The sequence below is a fragment of the Fusarium musae genome, chromosome 5, assembly GCF_019915245.1.
Source record: "Fusarium musae strain F31 chromosome 5, whole genome shotgun sequence".
NCBI classification, from domain to species: domain Eukaryota; kingdom Fungi; phylum Ascomycota; class Sordariomycetes; order Hypocreales; family Nectriaceae; genus Fusarium; species Fusarium musae.
In genome coordinates, this window is record NC_058391.1 from 1387221 (window position 1) to 1412092 (window position 24872).

The following is a 24872-nucleotide window of genomic DNA, read 5'->3' on the forward strand; positions in this document are numbered from 1 at the left end:
CATGAACAGGGCTGATTACCCCCATGCTTTGAGACAATCAGGACATCCCTCACTGATAACTGAACAATCATAGCTATGTCGGAAACATAGAGATTTGATCCGACTGCTCGGTTTATCTGACCATTGTCAACTCACGCCATGAATATGATGACGAGCAACTCGAATGGCGGCAATACCACGGACTGGGACATTGCGGTACATGTCTCTTAGCGGTTGATCCTGAGACCAATTAGTCACGACGAGGCTAATCACCCAGTTGCTTAGCGGTCAACCGTGGCGGCGCCTCAGAAGCAGTTTAGGCTTGTCAGAGCTTCTATGCATTCTTCCACCAGACTTCTTCAGCCATGTCACACAGACTACAGACTAGTTAGGCGCTGTCTAACTTCAACCGTCTTGGTCCATGCAGTCAACAGCCCTTGCTGGTTCCCCCCACTCGACCCTCTCTCGTGCTGAATTGCGCCCGTTCACTTACATCATTTATGGACTCACAACTTCGGAGACAATTTATCTGCTGTGCAAGTCTGTTTACTTGGCTCGCCAGCATCTTCCATTCGGTCTAGAATTGCGATATGATCCCTTCTCAATTTACAGATGGAGCCCGAGACCATCAAGTCTCAGAGGAAGTATCAGTCTCCCAGAGCTTGATGGCCCACGTCTCCTCGGCCGAGAAACCCGAGGGTTTCAAGGACAGGAGGATGGAATGCCGGGTGTAGAATCACAGCACATTCTCAATCTTTACAGGACTCAACAAAGTTTGTGTTACTGATAAATATTCCCATTACATACAAATGGGTTTCGAACTTCCAAGATTTCACACTTCAGCGATTCCAAGAAAGTGGTTGCTTGCATGCAAGAGATGGATGCTACCATCGCACTGAGGGCAAACAGCCACACACCTATGCACGCCTCTCTCGTCATCTGGAACCACCTCAACACCACTACGCACAACGCTGTCCTTAGCCATTTGCAACGGTTGCCATCATTGCCCTGTCTAGTAACACGTATCCATGCGAAGCACTTTTCAAAAGTATCCAGTGTCCAGCTATTAGGGATCGTATGCTCTACACTGTCGCGTCACACCACCATGAGATTTGAACTGCCCTGCACTAGTTATCGTGAACTGTGAAGCACTACTCTCCACCACATCCGAATGTGCTTCACCATGCATGTCTGCAAATTCGACGAAGCAACCCTCCCTAGATTTCGAAGCTTTAAGCGTCGCAGCCACATTTCTAGAACATCAACATCCCACCCACCGACCCTATCACTCCTTACGTACGTTTATGGTCGCAGTTGGCCTAACCGCGGGGGTTATCAGAAGCCTTGCTCGACGCCTTGGCGGCTTGACAATAGTCCCCTGGTTGGTGGTACGCATCACATCACACAACAAGGACAGAAGACTGCATAGACATTCTTTCGGTTAGGCACTCCAGCCGTTTCGCCGTTACTACACAACCATAAACTTGCGCTGTGCTCATTTCTCATCGTTGCGCGGTACGGTTTAGCTTATATTGATACCATCTGTGATCGACTACAGTTCGGCTCTTCTATCTTCAGGGTCAGAGCCAGCTCGGTACTGCTCAAATCCAATCCGACGCTGCTCGTAAGTGTCGGCCGGTCCCGAGAGAGGACCAATCTCAAACATACACTATCAGGAGCCGATAAGGCAGTGATCATCTTGCGCAGGTCAGCTTTAGCGGCTGCATTCGTGGAGAGCTGCAGAGTTTCATCGGTGTCTACAAGAATACCGATCCTTCGGTCAGGGATTAGGAAAATGTCCACTAAACCGGGATCAACCCGAAGGTTGGGAGCCCGAACACGACAGGGCTTGGGGCACATTCCTGGAATGCAGATGTGAAAGCAAGACTTGAGACACAAGCGGACCAAATAAAGAGTCTCCTAAACGTGATCGTCACTAATCTGTAAACTCGATACAGATGCATGAACTCTTTCAGGCTGATCTCAACCCTTTTCATCGTCATTTCAAGAGTTCCTTGCACAGAGCCCTTGAACGAGAGCTGGTCCCTGCAAATCCGACCCCGACGCTTATCCTAACCCTTGAATTTTTGAAAACTCAAGGCTGGTTGGAAACAACACTATTAATGGAGAACTTATTCATTGCAAAACGTCTTGACGCCGGACCTTCCGCTCACCGACAGTACTAGGCAAAACTCTTATCTTCCTCCGCTGGAAGCCAAGATTCACTGGACTTGTCCCTAAAGACACTATGTGGGCTATCAGTAACTGCTTGACATGCAATACCTACAAAAAGGGTCGGATCATCAAACATGCGTTTGCAAATGTTGGCAATCGCACGTCGTCAAGCCCTGCGAGATACCCCTGCTTCAAAACAAACGCACGGTGACAACAGTGGCTGCGACAGAGTACTGGAGTGAAGTGGTTTTTCCTCAGCGGACGACGCGGTAAAGACTACATGCAACCATATACAGTACGGACAGGTCATAACACTTCAATGATTGAATGCCGTGACCTGGAGACGACTACCGGCGCCTCTTGTTTTGAAGCAATCAATCAACACACAAGCCAGTCAATCCAAGGTATCGACAGGGACGGTGTGCGGGGGCGGCAAGGGTCTACATTAGTACTGTAGCTATTCCGAACCAAGCTTGGTCTTGCTTCTAGCCGCATATACTAAACGATAAAATCGTGCGTTAGAAGGACCGAACGATGCTGCATGGAAGCCAAGCTAGGGTCTAAGCCTCGCACTTTGCAAAAAGCCCTCTGTTCTGCTTCTCCCAGCACAATGTACCAATCTCTCCCAGAGGGACAGGGGGGCGCTTAGAAGCCGTAACCACTCTCACTGACAGCGAGGCATATCCATGCCAATCAGGTCTCGGTCATCACGGTCCCTGTCGCCGGCTCATCAACCTTATTCAGTCACGATAGTCTCTTTTCATTGGCTGCTGATGCGATTGATGAGTGTCTCGTTTCTCATCGCTGGAAAATTAAGAAGCAAGCGCTACATTACGAAAAACTAGAGCAGTCCAAGGCCCAAGTTGAACTAGGGACCCAAGGCTGTCTCAAGCCTTTGGTCATAGTCGCATCTCATTATGATACTAGGAACAAGCTATTTTCGGTTCTAATCACCGCCTCGGTATCGTTTTACGTCTTGGCTCGCATCTGAATGTCTATTTTTCGATCGGATTCCCACTCACCCGAGTTGTATACTACGCTTTACCTGACAGCTGATAGGCATTGAATGCAAAGCAGATTAAGGTGTACGAAAACCTCGAGGCAATCATTTTTCTTCAACCGAGTTGGGTACAGGCCCTTCCTTATCCTTTATTCGCGCAATCATGCCTAATCCTTGTTGAAAACGCTCTTCGCCAATACCCGAGACACAAATGTCCGACAGGAGCTGACGGTGTCTTCACACTGCTTCAATTCGAGCCGCTTGCTTGCACAACCCCTGCTTAAGCGAGTTCCCCATGTCTGCTTCACGCGGCTATTGAGCTAGGCTGATGAGAAGTCGGTCTGCTCCCATCAACCACTAACACAGCTATGATATTGCGAAAAAAAGATTTGTGGCAATGGGTAATTCCGCCATTCTTTATGTTGTCTTCCGGCGACTCATGGATTCTGATATCGCTTCACGAGGGAGGCAACCGACATTGACGCGTTGGGGTTCATGTCCGATTTGCCACAAGCCTGAGATGAGCTTGAATGCTACGTTGCTGGTAAGGTAATGGTGAGCGAATCAAGATTGGTCCTGAATTATACCAGGACGGTGACCCGACTGCTCCGGGCGAACCACTGCTAGTTTCGATTGGGCCATTCACGTTGATTTGAAGGCTGCTAGGCTGCTAGGCTGAAGGCTTGGTCTATTCTGGTGTGGTAGGATGTCTGTCGGCTATGATCGGTCCCCTCGACTCAGGTACACATCATGGCTACTCGTCAAGCTTTTCATAGTGCTGAGGCTTTTAGGGATCATGATATCAAAGTCTAGCAAGTTAGCCTGCCACTGACCGATTGAAACAGTTTGGAGTTTGGACAAACGGGACTAGGGTTCAAAAAGCAAATCTCACCCTGGTTTATCGTGAGCCGAGGCTCCCCTGGCCATCTGCCTGAAAGGTCTAGGGCCCGAAGAATTCATGACAACGGCTTTGATCGACATCCAGAAACCCCAAAGCCATGCAAGCAACCACAAGTCCCTGAAATCTCTCATGAAAGGGTACTGAAAGTATCGTCTCCACGTCCCCAGATTTCCCCGCAAACTGGGCGTACAGCTACCGACCAGTTTTGATGTCGGCTTCATTCAATCTCGTCTTCACGTGCTGGACATAGTTTATTATCACGTAATAGTATTGCTGTTTTGACTAAAAGTCGGGCCAGGGGGCATTCCCAACGCGTCTAGCCAAGTTCTTTGGCAGCCACCCTTGATCTCCAACAACCCCGACAAGAAGATGGAGAACCCTACCGACCCCGCGTCTCTTGGTGTTGGTGTGTCATGAGATTGCCAGCGCGGGGATGGCCAGGCCAGGTACGGAGTATCCTCATGCACACAACTAGCCTGTCTTTTAGGTTTCGGCTCCCGATGAACAACTTGGGCTGTTTGTCTCGGACTCTCACCGTCACTGACTTGGCTCGTCCGGCTTCAACAGTCGATTCTTCTCAGGTCCCTTGTGCCGAGTATGGAAAATCGTCAAGCCGCAAAGGGCCGAGCCCTTAGTAGTATGATGGTGGTTCATAGATCAGCCACACCACTCTTTTAATGCAGGGCTTGGACGTTTGTAGAAGGCCATTTACGAGATCTGATGATGAAGGAGTTGATAAAGTCACCGCCAGCACATTTGCAAACACACGCATGCCCTGGTAGTCATGAACCTCGTGGGTTGGCGTGCTGCGTGATATGGCTCTCCGCTCTCATAGTGCAAAAGTTCCACTTGATTCACATAAACGACGGGTTGATATGGGTCTCGTGCGCGAACAAAGCTCCGGAAATCGTGAACGCTGATAAAGATATCCTGCCTGCAGCTTGGCTCTTTCAGTTCTACGTCGACCGTTCGAATACGGTATGCATTCCTCCAGACAAAGCGGGACGGTCATCACCATGAGAATGCTCCCCATTCGTCCCCCGCATTCCCCAGACTTTCTGTTGATGGCTTGAGATGGCCTGGAGGGGCGGAGCAATTCTAACAACGGACGAAGCAACATTTCTCCACACGGAACGAGAGAGATGGGTACGGTGCATAGTTCTTAGCAGCGCAGTACCGCATGGCAAGTCACCATGCTATCGAACGACGTGCATCGCGTTGATATCGTCGAAAACTGTCCTATCAGCTCGCTTCATGGCCCTCAGGCGGCATCGCAACACGTCTTGCTTGTCAGACAGGTGGATACCTAATTTGCGGTATTCAGCTGGCAATGGCATTCGAAAGCTCACTCCCTACTCCCTACTCCCTACTCCCCTATCTTTTTTATTCGTCGCTTGTACGTAATTCTCAAGCTGCGTCGATACACAAACCGACGAAGGGCCGGTAGCATTGGCCATAGGGCAAAGAGGGTTGTGAAATCTCTTTACCTTTGAGTTTTCTGTCTCAAGTAATTGCAGTTTTACTTCTCGATACGGAACAGTCTCAGAAGCCAAGTGGCTAGTGGGCTTGAGGTGGACGATCTTGAACCTGCATTTATCTGGCTCCCGTCATTTCCCTTACCGCTTGGTGTTGGCGTGCGGCCGTTCTGTGTGGGGGTGGGTGGCATTGCAGACTTCTGGAAATCCGGGGAAGGCAACGCAGAAGAAGGGATGGGATGAGATGGCATATCGTGGCTATCCAAGGTAAAAGTTTCTTCACTATCTGACGGCGGAAGGCTTTCCGCTTCCTCAGTGCTGGGTCTCCAGATTGTGGCTTTCGGCCTGTCTCGGTGCGCGGTGGACGATCAGCGATCGACACGCGGTACAGTCCGCAGGGGTTACAAATGTTATTACAGGTACTTAGATTAGTCATTCTCAGTGGCCAATCTATGCTAATCACTCCAGTATTATCTCCATCTATATATAAGAATAATTACCTCTTATTGGTCTTCTTTAATTCCGTTGTGGCAAAAATACCTATTTAAATCGCGGAAATGCACATTTGTAACCCCTGCGGACTGTAGGCTGATGGCCAAGTCTGATGGACGGTGGCTTGATCCAGACATCCAATCAGTCTAATGTACAGGCGAGCTCTGGAAGATGACGACACTGATGATGATGTCGTTGTGTGGCAGCTCAAGATAAGCCTTTGTCTGAGAGAAGTGTGAACTGCATCAAATCTAGGGTAGGGAAGAGCGACGTCAGGTGGATATCTGAGATGGCAATGATGAATGATGAGACTCGCTTCCAGTGGTTTGACGTTTTGACTGAATCCTGGCGCTTTCGGATGGATCGAGATCTGTCAACCAATGTGGCAGATGAAACCATAGGGCGACCATGTATATCACAACTGTGATCTTTTCTTTGTTGAGAAGGATACATGATGTTGGTTACGTTGACCGTTACAAACAGATGATATCGCAACCATGAGTTTCTGGCAATTATCTACAAAATCCTCGTCAAAGGGATTTTTCACCGAAATAATGACGACAAGACATGACCCTTTTATCACAAGCATCCGCACGCATCACAGGTATTATCGTATTTCTGAGCTTGCTGAAGATTGTTTCTGGGCATGGCCTTCAGTGATGGATGGCAGGGGAGTTAACCTGAAAGCATTACCGTTTCATTGGAATAAACGATGAACGGCCGTAGGAGTGTACTATGCTGTGGTAAGCTCTTATCCGCTACATACAATTTCCTCATGATGAGAGGCATGGGATTCTGCCACCACATTACCCCTAGGGTAGGATTCTTAGACATGCTGTTCGAGCAAGGGGAATCAAAGGCGCAACGTGTTGATTGGGTCTGGATCGTCGATTCAGGCTGAAAGCTTACTCTCATGATCAGATCGAAACACCGAATTTTCCCATCCGACCTGGCACCAGGCGTCGGGGATCATTCGCCGCCATTGATACTCGACCAGCGATGGGGATCATCAGATAGCCCTGTATGACATGGTTGTCACTCTGGCCTTGGCGTCATATTTTCCTGTTGGATATGATATCTTCTACGGCTCTTTTGCGGCTGTACTACTTCGGTGGTTCCGGTGATCTAGGCAGCAGATCCTATTCGCATCAAAATGTCATCCCCCATTGGCATCCATTGGTAATAGCAGGCGCTGACACATTCGCGGATCGTAAAATGGAGACGGGACTCGAAGGTATACAGTATTGAACGGGCGTGTAAGACCTGATGCTTGTCAACGTTGCACGGGGAGCTTATGACACAACTGGGTTTCCCATTGACACCAGATGTTGTTTTGAGGTCTTACAAGTGGCTCAGCTTACATTCGATCTCGACCTTGCCCTGTACAACCTAGATGAATGAGACTCGGGCGACGGTTGTAGTAGATGTGATGACAGGAGCTTTTCCCCATTTCCCCGACCAGACTTCAAACACAATGGATAACAAGCGCAACATGTAGCAAGGTTTTCTCGCATCTCTACAGTGGAGTTTGACAATAGAAACCCCGAGGCGTGGGAATTACAGTGTTTGCGTTATGTCTGCGTGATTCAGGTTCTAATGGCCTTGAGTACCCGAAAGACATCCGTAGACTAAGTGTCTGCGACTTATCCCTGTAACTTCGAAGGTATCGTATCATAGACTCATCGCTTGTCTCTCGATGCAGATGAGAATAGGTGTTTAGGTGCATGACGGCAAGCCTTGATAACAGATCATGCTCCCAGGGACAAATCTCCTATAAGGTCAAGCTTGGTAAGGCGGATTTCAGATATGCTGTAAAATTGAGAGAAGCAAAGGGAGCCGAACCAATCTCCTAATTCTCCATGAACAAGAAGCGATTGGAATTTATTGTAACCAAAAACAATTCCCTGTTGATGGCACATCTGACAGTGGAAGTCATCACTTGACATGAATATCTAGTCAGGTTTACAATGCCCTCGGGAAGATCTTCAAGCTTTATTGCCATGGTATGAAACTATCCTTGGTACTTTGGGAAGCCCTTGAATTGAATCAGAAGCATTCCCAAAGAAGGGGCCATCAGATCCTTAAATAAGAATCAACTCCAGATAACAAGCATTCTGAAGCATTCGTATGAAAGCGCTTTGTAAACTGGTAAGCTCACTTTGAACTGGTGACTAGCCTGTGCATCTTGGGCGATACAATCTAATGTCACGAGCTCGAGACAGCCCGTGGCCCGACTTTCGCACATAGTGATTTCGTTCCTGCCAAAGCCTTTCATAAGTGTATTGTGATTGAGTCTCCGAGGCGGTTTGGATATTGACTTGGATTGTTTCCTACGATAGGAGAAACGAGGAAGGAGATCAAATGTGATCTATAAGAACTACAGTAGATTGCGGTTGATCATGATACAAGGCGCAACAGCAACAGATTTGCAAAATTATCAGAAAGATAACACGACCATTTCATTGCCTGAGACAATATAATCGGGGAGATTACCACAGCAGAATCAGTCGAATACTGTAATGTAGTTTAAAGCATAGTGCCGTTTTTAAACTGTTGCCTGTCGTGGGTCCGCTCTATCATGGAGCAACAAACATACTATTCCCTAGAACAGGCATAAACAGGCAGCAGAAAAAAAAACAAATCTAACTACTCAGAGACATGGCTCATTGATAATTGAAATGTCATATAATATATTCGGTTCCTGAAACAGCTGCCTGGCATGTAATCGCTGGGCTTGATGCAGGATATGAATAATGCCGGGTAGCTTGGTTTGAGAAATAACCTCAGCTCTTTTGGATTTCATATTCATTGGTACATACTTATTGTTAAATAATCTGTTAGAGCAACGAGCAAGATCTTTATAGTGAATTATGTTCGAGTCTATGTCTAAATCTATGTTTAAATGGAGTGGACGTTAGAATTAACGGGCGCTTGCGGCAACAAGCCACTCTTGATGCGCGCTCAAACGCAGCATGTTAAGTGGCACATATCACAACCGCAACAACGAAATAGCGTACCACAGTAATTTTTCTACCTTGGTCCAGCCAGGAACAGCCAAAATAACTATCAATATTTAATAATATCTACATAGAACTGCCCTGTAACGTGTAATAAGGGGTTGCTGGGTCAGAGCGCCACCGTAGTTCTTGCAGTTCGCATCGTTTAGGCACCAACATGTTTGAAGAGATATATCAGGAGAGTATCTCAACAGAGAAATTGATTTTAACCAAGAACAAAAATCTCACAGTTTCTAATACCCATTAATCTCACGATTCTCATTGCAACCATGGATCAATTCTTTCTTGATCATGCTCAACGCTATCAGGAGCTGGTGAATCGCTTCAAACCGGCGCCTGTCAAGCCCAAGACCAGCAATGAAGAGTCCAACCCTGACATCACTATCGCTACTCGTCTTCGGCCGATGCTAGATGATGAGAAAGAAGGCGGACAGTTGATTGGCGCCTTTCCTCGAAACAACGCACCTGGAGTGATTGACTTACACGAACTGCGGAGACCAGTCAGGGGACCTCCTCCTTTGGTGGTGAGTACAAGATAACTCGTACAAGGAAAGCTATAGAAAGGGTTACTGATAGATGGAAGTCTACAAACTATCGCGTGGATAGGGTCTTCAACTCCGAAGACACAACCGAAGACATCTATGAAGAGCTCGTCAAGCCTCTTGTCCCTTGGGCATGGGGCGGCGGTGTTAGCACCATGTTCGCCTATGGCCAGACAGGCTCAGGCAAAACATACACTGTCAGCGGCCTCGAGCGCCTCATCGCCGAAACGCTCTTCTCGAGTGATATTCAGGGCACTCGGAACATCTTTATCTCCATCATCGAACTCGCAGGTAACTCAGCCTCTGATCTCCTCAACGCTCGCAAACCCATCTCTATCCTAGAGGACTCCTTTGGATCGACTCATCTTGCTGGAGCTTCAGAGTACCACGTTACAGATGCGGATACATTGATCAAGCACATCAACAATGCGGCATCTTTCCGACGGACTGCCTCTACGCAGAAGAACGACTCTTCGTCCCGCTCGCACGCTATCTGCAAGATTCGCCTCGAGAACCCCGAGCTCCCTCAATCTGACGACGGGCTTGTCTATCTAATTGATCTTGCCGGCTCAGAAGCTGCAAGAGATGTCACCGAGCATTCAGCTCAGCGCATCAAAGAATCTCGAGAGATCAATGCTAGTCTTTCTGTGCTCAAGGACTGTATCCGGGGGAGAGCCAGTGTCGACGCTGCAGGTCTCGCCACTGGCAAGAAGGTCTACGTACCTTTTCGGCAGAGTGCTCTGACTAAAGTTCTGAAACATGTTTTTGATCCTGCTGCCGAGCGCAGCTGCAAAACCGTCGTTGTAGCCTGTGTCAACCCAAGCTTCCTTGACGTTGGAGCTACCAAGAACACGCTGAGATACGGAGAAATGCTGAGAATCACCGTCCCTAAAGCTGCCGTGCCGAAATATGATGCTTCAAAACCAAGCACCTGGCCCCAGGATCTGCTCCATGACTGGATTCTCAAGAACGTAAGTCATCGAGCGCTAGCTTGCTGTCAGTAACAACAACTTGCTAACGTCGCTAATCTACAGTCTGGCACCCCGCCCGTTTCCCCTACAGCTCTCGCACCCAAAGAGACGGGTATCCAACTTCTTCGGCTCCCGGTTCCAGAGTTCATCACACGCTGCCTCAAGACTCCGGGCGTCACTCTCGAACAAGCGACCGCCTTCCAAGCTAAATTCTGGCGTCTTCACATCGATTCGCAGCGAGCCTCTAACAAGCCAAAGACGAGCCAGAAAGACGCCAAGCCGGAGAAAGAAGAAGCTGGAAAACAGGGACTTTCAAGCCAAGACCCGAGACCCGAGATGGCAGACGCTCCATTCAAAGAGCGTCTTCGGCCTGGAATGGTGGTTAGCTGGAATCCGTCTGACGACACTCCAGGATTCTATCGCCTGCCTGGGCGTAATCTCGTCATGATTCTAAGTCCTGAAGGTGAGGGAGCCTTCAGATGCGCCGTCACTGTTCCTGCAATCATGTCAGGAGCCTTTGAGATTTACCTTTGGCAACAAGTTGTTGCCCAGGTTGATACCATGGAAGCAGAGGTCTTGCTTGAATATGACCCCGGAACTAGGTATTACTACGAAAACGTGTAAGATGAGTGGCTGGAGGAATTAGATTGGGTGCTGGTTGGGTGTAAGTGAGCCACGGATGATTGGAGGATTGTGAGATGAGAAGAAAAGATACTACGGTATCACATAAAAGTTGTTGCAGCAGTGAATATGCTTCTGAAGTACATAGTAAAGTAATTTATTGTTAATTGGGTCACTCACTAATTGGTACGTAGAAGCTATGCCACTGAGATGAATGACGCCAAGCCACAAAGCTTCATGATTATCAGATGTTACAGGCAGAACAGTTCAATGTAGGATAGATCCTTGTATTAGTTTATGTAGCAGTACGCATGAGTCTAAAAACCCTCATCAAAACTTCATAATCCTCGTGTCGCTGTCTGGCCCCAACAGGGTATCTCATTTTAGATTGAAAGGGCTCAGCAGCGACACTTTTTGCCGTTCAGTCATCTCAAATTAAGCCTCGGTCTTCTCCGCAAGAGCCTTGAGGATAGGCTCCTCCAGAGACTCGGGCTTGGTGGTGCTAGCCCAGCGCCCCTTGACCTTTCCATCACGTCCAACAAGGAACTTCTCAAAGTTCCACTTGATGCGCTTGAGGCCCAAAAGACCCGACTGCTGGTCCTTGAGCCAGGCCCAGAGAGGGTTGGTGTTGTCGCCGTTGACCTCGGTCTTCTGCATGATGGGGAAGGTCACGCCGTAGTTGAGCTGGCAGAACTCCTGGATGTCGTCGTCGGTGCCGGGCTCCTGGCCACCGAACTGGTTGCAGGGGAAGCCGAGAATGACAAAGTCCTCAGGGTACTTCTCCTTGAGCTTGGTCCAGAGCTTCTCGAGACCAGCATACTGGGGAGTGAAGCCGCACTTGGAGGCTGTGTTGACAATGAGGACGACCTTGCCCTTGTAGTCGGCGAGGGGAACCTCTTGACCGCGCTCTGAGATGAGTTAGTTGAGATTCATGAGGAGGTTATCATGAAAGTGTGGTGTGTTTAAGGCGGGGTATGAGGTGAGGGGAAGACACATACTGTCAAGAGGCTTGAAGTCGTAAAAGCTAGTAGCGGAAGCCATCTTTGCAGTTGTACTCAGTTGACGGAAATGGTTATGAGTGATATTTCTCTGATGAGGACTGCTGTGGTTGTGTTTTGTGTTGAGAGGTGAGAATCGCGGGGAACGAGAAGAGGTCGTAGCGGTGGTGGTGTAGTATTTATTAAGCCAGCGGGAACTGGAACTCGATGATGGCTGTAGAGTCAACCAACGGGGAGCAGTAGCACGCCACAGGGACATTAGATAGGTAGGTCCAGGTACAGGTCCAGGTACAGGTACAGGTACAGTTGCAGTAGAATTGGTAGTAGAGTGGCAGGGAATAAATCTCAAGAACCAATCCGAGTTACATACATACATACATACATACAATTACACAATAACGGTAATTGATTGCATGGAGACTGCTTCTACACTTCTACAAGCCTCGGCACTTGACTCCATTTTTGGTTTGGCGACGTTTCGGGGTGGAGTGTTCGGAGTCCCCAATTCCGCCGGTACCGAAGGTTTATGCTGAGTATTGAGCATGTATTTGGAATTGTTCCTGATGTTCACTCATATAAACTGTTTTATATGTTTCACGTTCATGTGAGCTGAAGTATAATAAAAGGATATATCTGGTCAAAAGCGGTTAAAGTGCCCAGCTGAAGACCATCACTCGCTAATCAGAACAGAGACATGCACTACAAACATAGCTTCAACTATATAACTTAATGGCAGAGCCTCTTTCTACACAGTCGGTCTTTTTATATAATTCTGCCCAATCTCTCTCCTTCTATTTGGAATCAATTGATATCGGTGCAACACTCTGCCGATACATTTCATAGCTACTCCCCGGCTCGGTAATAGCTCCGGTTCGGATTTCGGGGCTGCCCCGCTAAACACATTCATGGATTCTCAAGAGGAGCGGCCGCTTTATCTCTTATCGATAGACCTTATCTAAAGTGCAAGTGTGTGGCGGTGCAGGTGGTGGCGCGGTATGTACGTCACTCACTACCAGGTAGGTACTGGACCCCAACTCTTTCCGGTTCCCATCTGATCGGACGCCAAAACGTTGATCATGCTCATGACAAGTACCTAGACTACAGCTTGAGTCCTGCTTCTCAACTCAGTTTTGCTCATTTCAAGTCGGTCTAGTCGTGTTCTGTTGGATATGGACGCAAAGAGAAACATCGTCGTCGTTGGTAAGTCGCCTCGCCACTTACAGGGCTCTCTATTACCCCCGTCATATCTCATCAACCTCATCTCATACATTGGACCACATAAGGCTGATAAAAATATCAGGAGGCGGCATCATTGGCTCAACCACGGCCTACTATCTAACACGCCATTCGAAATTCAACCCAGCCTTACATACCATTACCCTTCTTGAAGCTGCTCCCACTGTCGCTCAAGGTGCATCAGGCAAAGCTGGCGGTCTTCTCGCCCTCTGGGCTTATCCAGAATGTCTAGTTCCTCTCTCATATCGCTTGCATGCCGAGTTGGCTGCTGAGCATAACGGGCCTCAGAGATGGGGTTATCGACAACTCGGCTGCGGAAGCTTTGATGCTGTCGTGACGCGCGACAAGATCAAATCACTCCAAGCCAACGGAAACGGAAGCGCAAACGGCAATGAGAATGGGAAAGACTGGGAGAAGCTGCCAAAACAGAATGGAGCAGCAAAAGAACTCCTAGAAGAAGGCATCTTACCGAAGGATCTCGACTGGGTAGACCATAGCATCATTAACGGCTGGTCTGAGATGGGCGCACCGGGAAAGACAGAAACATCTCAAGTGCATCCCCTACATTTCACAACAGCAATTGCAGAACTTGCCCAGCAAGGTGGCGCTCAATTACACACCAACGCCAAGGTAACCAAGATAAACTCCACAAAGAATGGTGTCGAGAGCATAGAGTATCTAGATCGCAACACAGGCGAGGCCAAGACCATTGCCAGCGTGACAGATATAGTCGTGGCAGCTGGTCCCTGGACGAACAAAGTCTTACCCCGGGCCAGGATCGAGGGCCTAAGAGCGCATAGCGTTGTCTTCGACGCGAACGTTAGCCCGTATGCTGTCTTTACAGATATTCAGCTCCCTCCGGATTTCATACCAGAGCACCGTGCTAAGATGGGGCAGAAAAGGAGGCACAGGGGCAATGTTGATCCAGAGATTTATGCTCGGCCTTTTAATGAGGCCTATGCCTGTGGTGAACCAGATACAAACGTCCCGCTACCCGAAACCGCAGATCAAGTCGAATGCGACGAGGCTCAGTGCGACGACATAATCTCATATATCAGCACCTTCAGTCCTGTTTTAGCCGCGGCTCCCATTAAGGCAAAACAAGCATGTTATCTCCCAAGGCATATTCGCTTTGGACAAGAGAGCGGTCCTTTGATAGGCAAAACGACTGTGCCTGGGTTATTTGTTGCTGCAGGACATACGTGCTGGGGAATTCAGAATGGTCCTGGGACGGGCAAGCTCATGTCCGAGTTCGTGTTTGATGGAGGAGCAAAGAGTGCCGATGTTGATAAGCTGGACCCTCGGAAGTTCAAGGTTTAATAACACTCGAACAGTTGGATATCAAGTAGATATAGACGATTAATAAATAACATGGGGTTTTGGCATGAATTTGGTGTGTCAGACCTAATAGGTCGTGTGAGCAAGATAAGATGATCGCCAAAAACTGCCGACTGCATTACAAGATATGATCAAGGCGAGGCGTACTTTTCTTATAATGTTTGTTGGAAACATCATTACAAAAGCTTTTCTTATTGCTCGTACTGGTTAATAAGCTACCTTATAATTATTAGGAGGTTGGAACACTCTGACACTTTCCACTAGCGTCCCACTTCTCTTATCGATAAGACTTTGCGATCAAATTTTGGCGGGCATTTTTTGGACATCTTAACCGTCTTGAATTATCGACATCTCAATCAACATAAGAATTCATATTATCAACCATGGGTCGCGAACTCCAAAAGAAGAAGGCCCGCTCAGGCCGCCAGCCTATCCGTCAACTTAACAGAACCAAGAAGATCCTTAACCCCCGAGGCAACGATGCCATTGCAAAGAACTGGTATGGCCAATCCCCTAGCCACGGACGAAAGCGCAAAGCTAACTCCTCAAAGGAATAAGAAGGAGACTCTTTCTCAAAACTATCGTCGTCTAGGTCTCGTAGCGCGTCTCAAGGCTCCTACAGGTGGAACAGAGAAGAAGCTCGGCGCAACCACAACCCGCGCATACCCCAACGATCCCTTCTCTATCGCCACCATGGAGAACGCCATTGTATCAGAGGCACGTGTCGAGCGCGATGCGGACGGAAAGATCATTCGTATTCTCGGCGAGGCCAAGCCTAACCCGCTTAACGATCCTCTGAACGAACTCGATAACGACAGTGACGCTGAGCCTGCTGAGGAGTGGGGTGGCATTGAGGACGACGCTGATGCGACCGATGTTGTCAAGACTCTCATAGAGCAGAGCAAACAGCCTGATCTTCCCAAGAAGAGACATCAGAGTACCCGGGAGAAGGAATGGTTAGAGAAGCTCGTGGCCAAGTATGGCGACGATACAGCGGCTATGGCCAGGGACCGAAAGTTGAACCCCATGCAACAGACCGCAGCTGATATCGCCAAGCGAATTCGCAAGATGAACAAGGAGTAGGAGCGGGACACACGAAAGAAGAGCAGGGCTTTGGGGATGAATCAGATGAAGTCACTAAATCAGCAAGTATGGAGCATGAAAACTGGCTTAAGAACAGAAGGCGTTGGGAGTTGGATTCGAGCATCTTAGAATATAAGACGCCGTATACTTTTCATTTCACACGGCCAAACTTTTATACTGTCCAAAATATAGAAACAACCACAAGCAAGAGAGAATCCAAAGTGCCTTATATATATGTGTGTGTGTGTGCATGGGTGCAACGTCTAAGTATCATCATACGCAGCCAAAGGCCTCATCCATCTCCCCTGAGTTGTCTCCACGAAAGTCATGACGCCGTTAAACGCCTCGACCAGGGGCGTCATCTACCGTACAAAATATGTGAACCCTGCATCCCAGACGCAGTTTCCCAGGCTGTTCCACACCCAATCAAAATGAACACCGTTGCATAAAAAAGAGACCGATATATCCTTTCTTTCTTTCATTTATCACGCTGTTGCCACTTAGTGCCCCCTATCGTAGTTGCCGGCGGGGAATTGTGCGGGTACATCCTCATAAGGATGACCACCTGTTGGGTTGGCGTAGCTGGCTGGCATTGATGGAGGAGCACCGCCAGAGTGGTACTCAGTGTCGTTGTCGAAGAGGGTGTTGTTTCGAGGGGGGAGAGCACCGAAACGATCGGGATCCTCGTCATCGGCGCTATAGGGGTTGGCATCGCCATAGCGAGAGTGGCTGTTATAGCTGTTGTTGTTGTAGCCACCGCCGTAGGCACTGCCTGATGGTTCGTGATCGTCCATGTCGACTCGCTCGTAAGCCTCATCGCCGTGAGGGGCCATGGAGAAAGCAGCCTTGTCAGGGTCGATGTTGTCGCTGCCCATCTGGCGGTTGTCGTAACCAGGCAGGATGTTGTGGTTGTTGTAGTAGTTGAGGGTAAATGCGGAAACAAAAGTTGTACCAGCAAAAAGGAGGCTACAGGAAGTTAGTGAATATTCAGCAGAGGTCGAGTTGGAGCACATACGTTACCAGAACACCACAGCCGACAACACCCTTGCTGATGCCGCAGGCCTTCCCGCAATCACCAGCGGCATTGTAGGCAGCCTGGCAAGCGAAGGCAGATAGCCATATGATTGTGAAAGCAGCGTCAACAGCAAGCATGGCATGCGGTTGAGCGAAGCGACGAGTGCGACCCCATCGGGGAGTCATGATGAGGAAGATCCAGGCTGGGACAGAAAGGAAACACTGCAGATATCGTTAGCTCCCCGTACACATCGTGAAATAGCCGTCGAAATGTTGACATACCACTGCGAATGCCCAGCCATTCCTTCCGTTGACCTCTGCATCCTTTGCATTGAAAACACCAATCTGCAGACACCATGCGACCAGAGATATGATGATCTGGAATGAGTGGAGGCCCAGTTTCAAGTTGGGGACGATGTCGGGGTCGATTTCAAACCGCATATTGGAGGTTGATGTGAAGACTTTCGAGATATGTAGGAGGGAGGATGGGAGAGAAGATTTGAGAAATCAGTCTGTTCGTTGAAAAAGCCAAAAATCAGGCTGCCAAAGTATGTGTATGTGTATGTGTATGTGTCTTGCTTGATGGCTTTTCAGCTGAAATCGCAATGGCTTAGGTCGTCTCAAGCCAAAGATGAATCGAATAGGATCGTCGTCAATTCCTCTGAAGAGATGAACTCGCTAGTATGTATCAGATGAAAATGCAAGAGAAAAACACAAGCAAAGAGCGTTATCGTTATTTGAGAAAGTTATGTATAGAATCGAGGTTGTTTTGTGTTGACAAAGGGTCAAAGTCGTTGGTCTAGTGGACGTTTGGGATGAGTGCGAATTAAGTTCAATGGCCAACCTGGAAACGGAGCCCTGACGAAACAGGTTCCAGCTCTGCTCAGGTTCCCTGGCCAGCGGGACCTCCTCTAGCATGACGCCCGCCTAGGCCGGGGCAGGCCTGAGCCTAAACCTAAGCCTCCACTGGCTGGCCACGCGTTGCTAGACGCAACAGCGCTGCAGCCACAGGGCTGTCTTAGATGTGGCTGTGTGGCTTTGTATTTTCCCTCTAATGGAATCAATAACTTGAGTCGTTGTCTAGAATCTAGATTATCGAATTAGTTGATGACCATGTCAGCGCTAACTTCAGGGGCTCGATACTCCTAAGACTCGACAAGGTGGGCGTTACCGTCAAAGATGCCTTGTGAAATTTACTGTACAGTATGCCCAAGGACTCGCCAAGGCATTACGGACACATCCATCACCATCCAATGCCACAGCTGCGCCACTGGAGAAGAATCTAAGGGACCACAGTGAACAGAGGTCAACACCAATTAAACGCACTGGATTCCGAAATCTGCATGGCAGTATCTAAATTTATGCTTCAGCTGAGTGACAGTGACAGGCCTCGGCAGTTTCATCATCATTCCGACTTTTATATAATCTCCATCCGAAGCGCCCTGTACAGTAATTATGATTACCTTGGGCTTGGGTGGCTAGTGTTGCTAACTGCTACATATAAAATTCAACGGTTGTTAGTTCACTAATAACCTGATGGATCTGATCTGCACGAGGACACCAAAAATTAAGTGACGCCACGATCATTACGCAGCTTTGTTGACTTTCATGACGTTGTTTATCCGGATGTTACGGATGCTTCGCTGTTGTTGCATTAGGTTGCTCGGCAGATGCACTTTGAACACGAAGTGAATGTGACTCTTTGTTCGTTCGACTCACATGACACGACATGAATTGACTTGACGATACAATGCAAATCTTGACTCTGATCAACGTGTCACTGATAAAATGTCTCAATTACGCGACAGGAGCCACAGTGGATGCTAACGGGGACAAAGTCCAACCTAATCTGCCTGTGAAACGGTCACATCAACAAGGGTCTAGTTATTACCTCCGCCTATCATTTCCCACTGGCATGTATCGCGATACATGGGAATAGCTTCGGTTTTGCCATTTCTGTGAAATGAAATATCAAAACCCCGATCTGCCATTTCCAAACAGTTCATTATGGATAATTCAATAAAAGACACTGGGCGCATAGTTATATCATGCAATACTTGCCGCCAATGTCTTTCACACAGGACCCTGGCTGGGTCTGATGAGGAGTCATCCGAATTAATCACTGGAAAATTACAGTCCTCGAGGATCCGCGCAGTAATATTACTCCGTCTCCAGAGTCACTCCTCAAATCTGGAATGCAAGGTTACCTTCTTCTTATCTCTGCACTCGCATCAGTACCGAACCTCACATAGCATTGAGAGGGGACATACGTAGGAGAAACTTTATGGTATCCTCGAGAAAGTTCGCGGCTGAGACCACAGTTTCCGTGACACACCAGAAGTTTTTCCGGTTCTCTGAATTATCACTGCAACGTTACTATCCTCAGCTCATCTCGGCCATAGAAATATATCAATGGCGGAATGTTTGCAGATAAAAGAGCAGACTTGCCGTAGGACAAGCTGGTGCTGGACCTTTATCGTATTTCCATCACAGGAATCAAGACTATGGCAACTCTGCTGTTGGCATGATCCTTCAATTCGTGGTCTGTCGGCTCGAGCCCATAAGAGAGTGTCAGTCTGCATGCAATAAATGCGATGTATGCCTCACAAAGGAAAAGAATACACGAGGCACAGAATCCACGCTCACAAAGAACGGATTTTATGACTTCAACGTCACCACTATCAGAATCTCCATGAAAAGAATCTCCTTCCACTGCGGTGAAGGCACTTTACTTTACCAAAGTTCATAGTCGACATCCAATGTATGTGGCAGTTGCTCCATGCTCAGTGGCATGAGCATCACTTATTGCTCATGTGCCCTCCTGATTTTATTTTGAACGAGAATTATGCAGCCTTCTATGAGAAGCCCACTTGCTCTCTCATTCCCAATAAACTCGACTACAAAATACCAAGTAGGGGTGCTGTTGTCGAATACAATTTCAGCCTAGGAGTATATATGCTATCAATTCCGCTCGAACTTGGCTATGCCTGAAACAACGCATCCCGAGAGAGAACTCTATCATGTAGTTCATATGATCGATTCGCAGTTATTCACTTCAATTGTCCTTGACGCAATATTGTTGAGGGTGAGTTAGGCCTCGCGTGTGTTCAAAAGAGGTGACGATAGAAGTGTTTGATGTTGACCCAGCTTGTAGGTCTTGATAACGAGAGAGGTATACTTAAGGCATACTAGGCTACGCTGCGTCTCTTCAAACTGATGTGCTATCTCTGGTGTCTAGCTCACCAGTTAAAATTGGTGACTCGGTTATCTTTGATCTCATATACTCGACGTCACCTTTCATCAACTAGTCTTATGGTGCCCTCATTTGTCTTGAACTAACCTACAAACGGATGATAAGCTCGCCAGAGAGTAGACATCACCAAACTCTTCAACCCCTCAGAAGAAGGTTTAGGTTGACTCTTGAGCTTCTGTGTAACGACCCTAGAGAGTCTAAGAGTCTCCAGTCTCCAGTCTCCAATGTGAGTGAGGCTTTGAGGCTTTTCTCCGTGTGCATGGTGTATTCGCACTGAAGTTTATCAGATCTGCATCACATTACTTAAAGCCTTCACGCCAAGTCCAGTATGGGAATGGTTTCATCGAATGGAGTCCGTAATAACTTTATCGGAAAGACACATATCACATTCTCTCCGATGTGCTCGATCCCATCTGACAAGCTAGGCACGCAAACCAAGTATCAAGCCTCCTTCCAGCATCACAAGTTTACCCTGGGAGTACTTATAATTCTTATTTGTTTGGGGGTATGTAGCTAGTATTTTGACTATTCTACTTTCTTCCCAAGGGCCTCTTGGACGCTCTCGTGGTATCCTGTTCTCCCATAGTTGGCCGTGGTAATCATTATTAAATGGAAAAAAGAAACATTTCCGAATATGGATGAGTTATGCAACGCCGTCGCTGAATGCATTCCTGAAAATCTCCCTCTTTTTTGTTCTACTGTTCTTGTTGTTTTATTGGCTGTTCTATAACAGCAGTGCTATAGGCACAAGTACAGCTATAGCAGCGCCAGCTGGTGGATGTTTGCTAGCTGCTGCACCATCAACGTCTTTCGATGGAGCTGCTTCAGCTGCGTCAAACCGCATCTTGGCGTAGCTGTTGATATTACCGGATGGTTTTCCAGGTGTCTTTGACTCGGAGTCTCTGGCAACAGGGCCAGATTTGCTTGCAAGACTGAACTTGAGAAAGTCGGCCATGCCCGGTCCCTGGCCACTGTATTGAATGGCCTTGTGTTCAAGGACGGTGTTTTCAAGAGGTCTGATATCGTCCTCATTTGAAGGAGAATCAGTGGCTTCTGTATCAGCCACTTGAGTTCGTAATGTTGAAGGACGCTCGAAGGCGGTCTGGGCAGCTAGTGTTGCTGTAGGTACACTCTCTTGATATGGAGAGCCACCACGAGGATATGTCATGGTTGCAGTAACTGGCTCGTTACCGCAGCTGTTGCAGGTCTCGACGCCAGAGGTGAAGCCATAAGGAATAGCAGTTGGTGTGGCATCAGCCGGCATAGCCGACATGCCCCTGTAGACCTCCTTGACTTGATAAGGGAACTTGACGATGCCTGATGGTGAAAATACATTCAGTGTTGTGGTGTATGTATTTGTGTAGGCACAATCTGTGCAGAGACAGTCCTGACATTCAGGCATCTCAACAGTCCAGTACTTGTCAGCGCCTTGGGTTGGCTCAGCCTGGCCGAAGCTGGTTTGAGTTGCACTGAAGCATTCTGTCATGGTGCGCGTTGTGTAAGTGTATCTCTGTGCAGCGGCCTGTGTAGACCACAACGCACTGAGGAGAATAAAAAGATGCTTCATTATGAGAAAGAGAAGGGTTTTACTTGAATGAACGAGTGAGACAGAGAAGCATGCGTGTGAGACAGGATCTACAGTAAATATCTATTCAGGGTCTCGAGAGCACCCGCTGTTGGTTCCTTGCAGATTTTCCCCTGCATCACGGCAACTCTATCTCGAAGCCCAGATCCGGTTCAACCAACAGCATCACAAATGTGACCCATCACATCAAGACCCCAGCCTCAGAGATCAGGGTCGGCCGCTTGGGTGAGGACAAGATCCATAAGCAGGTACACAGTGAGCCACAATCTGCATCATGATCTACGAGATTTGGGGCAGGGCGCCAAAACTCTGTTTCCGCAGTTTGTTACATAACGGGAGCATGTCTGGACGTATCAGGTGAGGCTATAACCACCCACAGAGCTCACAAAGCGTCAGTGTTGCCCGGATGAAGTGCTCCTGGGCAGACTCTCCCGGATACAACTCCGGACGATCACTGGAGACTAGACTATCTTGGCTCCCGTAACGGGCCGTAGATCGGTCAAAGGTTACACAGTGGCATTCTTTAGTGAGCCCACCAGATATCTTGCTGTTTCCGTCGAGTGTGGCGCCTGTCAAGATTCCCACTCGGAAGCTAAAATGATGCCTTCACTGAACCCGTTGCTGAATGGCCATAGCTCCTGGGGCTATCACTGAAGCATTACAGAAGGCTTAGAGTTGTCTCAACGGTTCTCCAGCAGAGACAGAGCACACAAGAATCTTGGCAACCCCTCCAAAAGCAGAGGTTTTGTTGTACGGATTGGTACATTCTGAACAAATGATTACTTGGTAGTAGATCACAGGCGAAATCTGATGATTTGATTAGCATTGAATGTAAAAAGACAGTGCACAATAGTCGATCTTCATTCAAGGGACCAACAGACAGTACAGGCCAGACAACGCCTCGCTCTAATACTGTACCTTCTCGCCACTCTGCCCTACAGAAACAACGCTTGAGGAAATAACAGACGTTGTACCATCGTCGTCCGTGCTTGACTTGACCTGACTTCACTTCACTTCACGTCAGAGTCTAGCCCACGAATCGCTTTCCGAATCTGGCCACCCTCATCATCCGAACAGCCTTTCAGCAGCATCTCTTAACGACACCTCTTACACTCGAATAAGCTTTATCATCAAGCGAGGTGGCTTTTCGGTGAAAGCGGCAAGGGTGGCGTTCCAGACCTCGATGTCTGAGACAGTGGTTAGATCTAGACTCTCAGTTCAGGACGCCGTATCGAGGACGACATAATTCTACAACAGATGTAAACATGGCTTTTGCAGCAAAGTATATGTCTATCAAGACTTTAGCTATGGACAGTGCCCAAGCCATCTTACGATATATTTTCCCGTAGTCGACGGAAACTAATACTTAGCTGGGCGACCATCCAGCGCTTCAACGAGTCCGTCGGCCGCCGTCTCTGGATATCTCGAGGCCAGGCACTCTGTAGCTCTAGACCTGCTTTATCTCCGGTCGAAATGTCCGCAAGCTTAGGCGCTTTGACCATAGTCTTTGTTGTGAATAACTCCGAAGCTATTACCCAGTTCGTAAGACGTATAAGGCGCTGCCATATGACACTCCAGCTGAACAACTCCAGGAATGCGAACATCCCTTGAACAGTAAGTTATGATAGAAAAAGTACTCTTGCATGAGATAAGCCTAGTTAAAGATGTCCTTCCTCCGATAGGATTGTTTTTCTCCTAGGCCACATCATACAAAGCTTGGCCAAAAGGAATGGTTCCCAAAAGTGACAAAGCTAATTAGTGTCTCAAAACGGTTGTTTTCTGGCTTGCCAAGCTCAACTTGTGTAACTAAAAGCCCCTAAAGGAGATTTTACACTAACTTGGTGTATGATCAAGGATTTTAGGGGTGTGACAACCATCACGAGTTTCAACCTACAACTCATGGCAATGAAGCCTACGCATATTCTTATGAAGAGATGATCAGGACCATACCTTTTAGAGCGGAGTTGAGTAGCCTATGTAAATGGATATCACTATGAAATCAATAGGATATTGTGCTAGAAGTGAGGTTATATCGTATCCGGAAAAGGGTGTATCGTTAGCAACATGAGTGGTCGAGATCTATGCCACCCCCTTTGGTCTAGATACTTGACTCTGCCCGTATAAGCTCCAATCACGGATCTAGACCGACCTCCGGCTGACTTGAGACCTTTCTTGCCAGGTTTTCATGTCTGTATTGCTTTATGTCGACTTTAGGAGCATTCATGTTGGTACTCTATGCCAAAACAAGAACCTGTTCCCAGAGGCTGTGGGCTTTGGATTGCACAACCCCGATAGCTGGTCTTCTTCAATCCCTGTGGGTTTCTCTAGCCCGCAGAGCTTTTCATACAGTCTTTATTCACTTTCTGCATCCAAGATCTTGGGCTTAGTCAAGCAACACGAGCTCAGGGGAAACCAGGTATGACTAGTCCCGCAATATTGAGCTAAACCAAAATCCCGGGAGGATCTTCCTGGGAATCTATTGATAGAGACTTGTTCATTGACTTTCAGGTTAGGGATGAGAGGCTCTCTACGCGAGCCTTCGACAGATAAAGTGCTTCAGTATGCTGTTCAGAAATGTCACTTGGTTAATTATAGCCAGTCTTAGCTCACTATTAAACAGCCTGGAATAAAAGGCCAAAACCCTAAAACCAGAGCAACCTATTGATACACATCCTTACAAATGACATCTGAATCAAATCACAGGTTACTCTAGGCGAGGGGAGAAATTCAGAGCAATATGAGTATAACCTCCTCGGCCGCTTTTCTCTCTCGGCATAGGCTCTGAAGTGAGTTCCCCAGCGTCAGTTGACACTTTTGCTAGAGCTACCTATAACTTTACCATAGCTGCACTCGGTCATAGTGACTAGTCGTGGCTTGAATCGAGCTAGATTCGGTGGGGTTGATGAGATCTAAACTATGTAGTAATGTTTTATCTAACAAGCCATCCAGAGTTCAAGCTTGGGGTGGATGACAAAAGGCCAGCGTTGATGGTTCTTGAGACTTAAAAACGAAGAATGCAAAGAGATCGATATATTTTGAAACTCTAAGAAAGACACTCTATGAAAGCCATCTTTCAGAAAGCTTCTTTCTTTCCAAAGAAGTGGAAAGTAAATTGTAGATGCCTCATCACTAGCTCTCATCCCATTCAAGCACTGGCTGAAACCTTGACCCAGCGCTGTCAATACCTCCAGC

The 24872-nt window shown here is 47.9% G+C and overlaps 7 protein-coding genes across 7 annotated transcripts; 3 read left to right on the plus strand and 4 right to left on the minus strand.

Moving 5' to 3' along the window:
* Nucleotides 1-1531: 1531 nt before the first annotated feature.
* J7337_006822 (uncharacterized protein) lies at nucleotides 1532-1839 on the minus strand (the record flags this gene model as incomplete). The annotated part of the gene is given in 2 exon segments (XM_044824481.1): nucleotides 1532-1636; nucleotides 1648-1839. 2 exon segments carry the CDS (start codon nucleotides 1837-1839, stop codon nucleotides 1532-1534), a joined length of 297 nt encoding a protein of 98 aa, XP_044680138.1.
* Nucleotides 1840-9308: 7469 nt separating this feature from the next.
* Nucleotides 9309-11176, plus strand: J7337_006823 (uncharacterized protein; the record flags this gene model as incomplete). The annotated part of the gene is made up of 3 exons (XM_044824482.1): nucleotides 9309-9563; nucleotides 9623-10552; nucleotides 10616-11176. The coding sequence occupies 3 exons, from the start codon at nucleotides 9309-9311 to the stop codon at nucleotides 11174-11176; spliced, it is 1746 nt and encodes a 581-aa protein (XP_044680139.1).
* Nucleotides 11177-11608: 432 nt separating this feature from the next.
* On the minus strand, nucleotides 11609-12214 carry HYR1 (peroxiredoxin hyr1; the record flags this gene model as incomplete). The annotated part of the gene is made up of 2 exons (XM_044824483.1): nucleotides 11609-12081; nucleotides 12172-12214. The coding sequence occupies 2 exons, from the start codon at nucleotides 12212-12214 to the stop codon at nucleotides 11609-11611; spliced, it is 516 nt and encodes a 171-aa protein (XP_044680140.1).
* Nucleotides 12215-13340: 1126 nt separating this feature from the next.
* On the plus strand, nucleotides 13341-14727 carry J7337_006825 (uncharacterized protein; the record flags this gene model as incomplete). Its single annotated transcript, XM_044824484.1, has 2 exons — nucleotides 13341-13371; nucleotides 13472-14727. 2 exons carry the CDS (start codon nucleotides 13341-13343, stop codon nucleotides 14725-14727), a joined length of 1287 nt encoding a protein of 428 aa, XP_044680141.1.
* Nucleotides 14728-15128: 401 nt separating this feature from the next.
* Nucleotides 15129-15828, plus strand: J7337_006826 (uncharacterized protein; the record flags this gene model as incomplete). The annotated part of the gene is made up of 2 exons (XM_044824485.1): nucleotides 15129-15244; nucleotides 15297-15828. The coding sequence occupies 2 exons, from the start codon at nucleotides 15129-15131 to the stop codon at nucleotides 15826-15828; spliced, it is 648 nt and encodes a 215-aa protein (XP_044680142.1).
* A 500-nt stretch (nucleotides 15829-16328) lies between these two features.
* J7337_006827 (uncharacterized protein) lies at nucleotides 16329-17283 on the minus strand (the record flags this gene model as incomplete). Its single annotated transcript, XM_044824486.1, has 3 exons — nucleotides 16329-16794; nucleotides 16844-17064; nucleotides 17125-17283. 3 exons carry the CDS (start codon nucleotides 17281-17283, stop codon nucleotides 16329-16331), a joined length of 846 nt encoding a protein of 281 aa, XP_044680143.1.
* Nucleotides 17284-20819: 3536 nt separating this feature from the next.
* J7337_006828 (uncharacterized protein) lies at nucleotides 20820-21581 on the minus strand (the record flags this gene model as incomplete). Its single annotated transcript, XM_044824487.1, has 1 exon — nucleotides 20820-21581. The coding sequence occupies one exon, from the start codon at nucleotides 21579-21581 to the stop codon at nucleotides 20820-20822; it is 762 nt and encodes a 253-aa protein (XP_044680144.1).
* Nucleotides 21582-24872: the final 3291 nt, after the last annotated feature.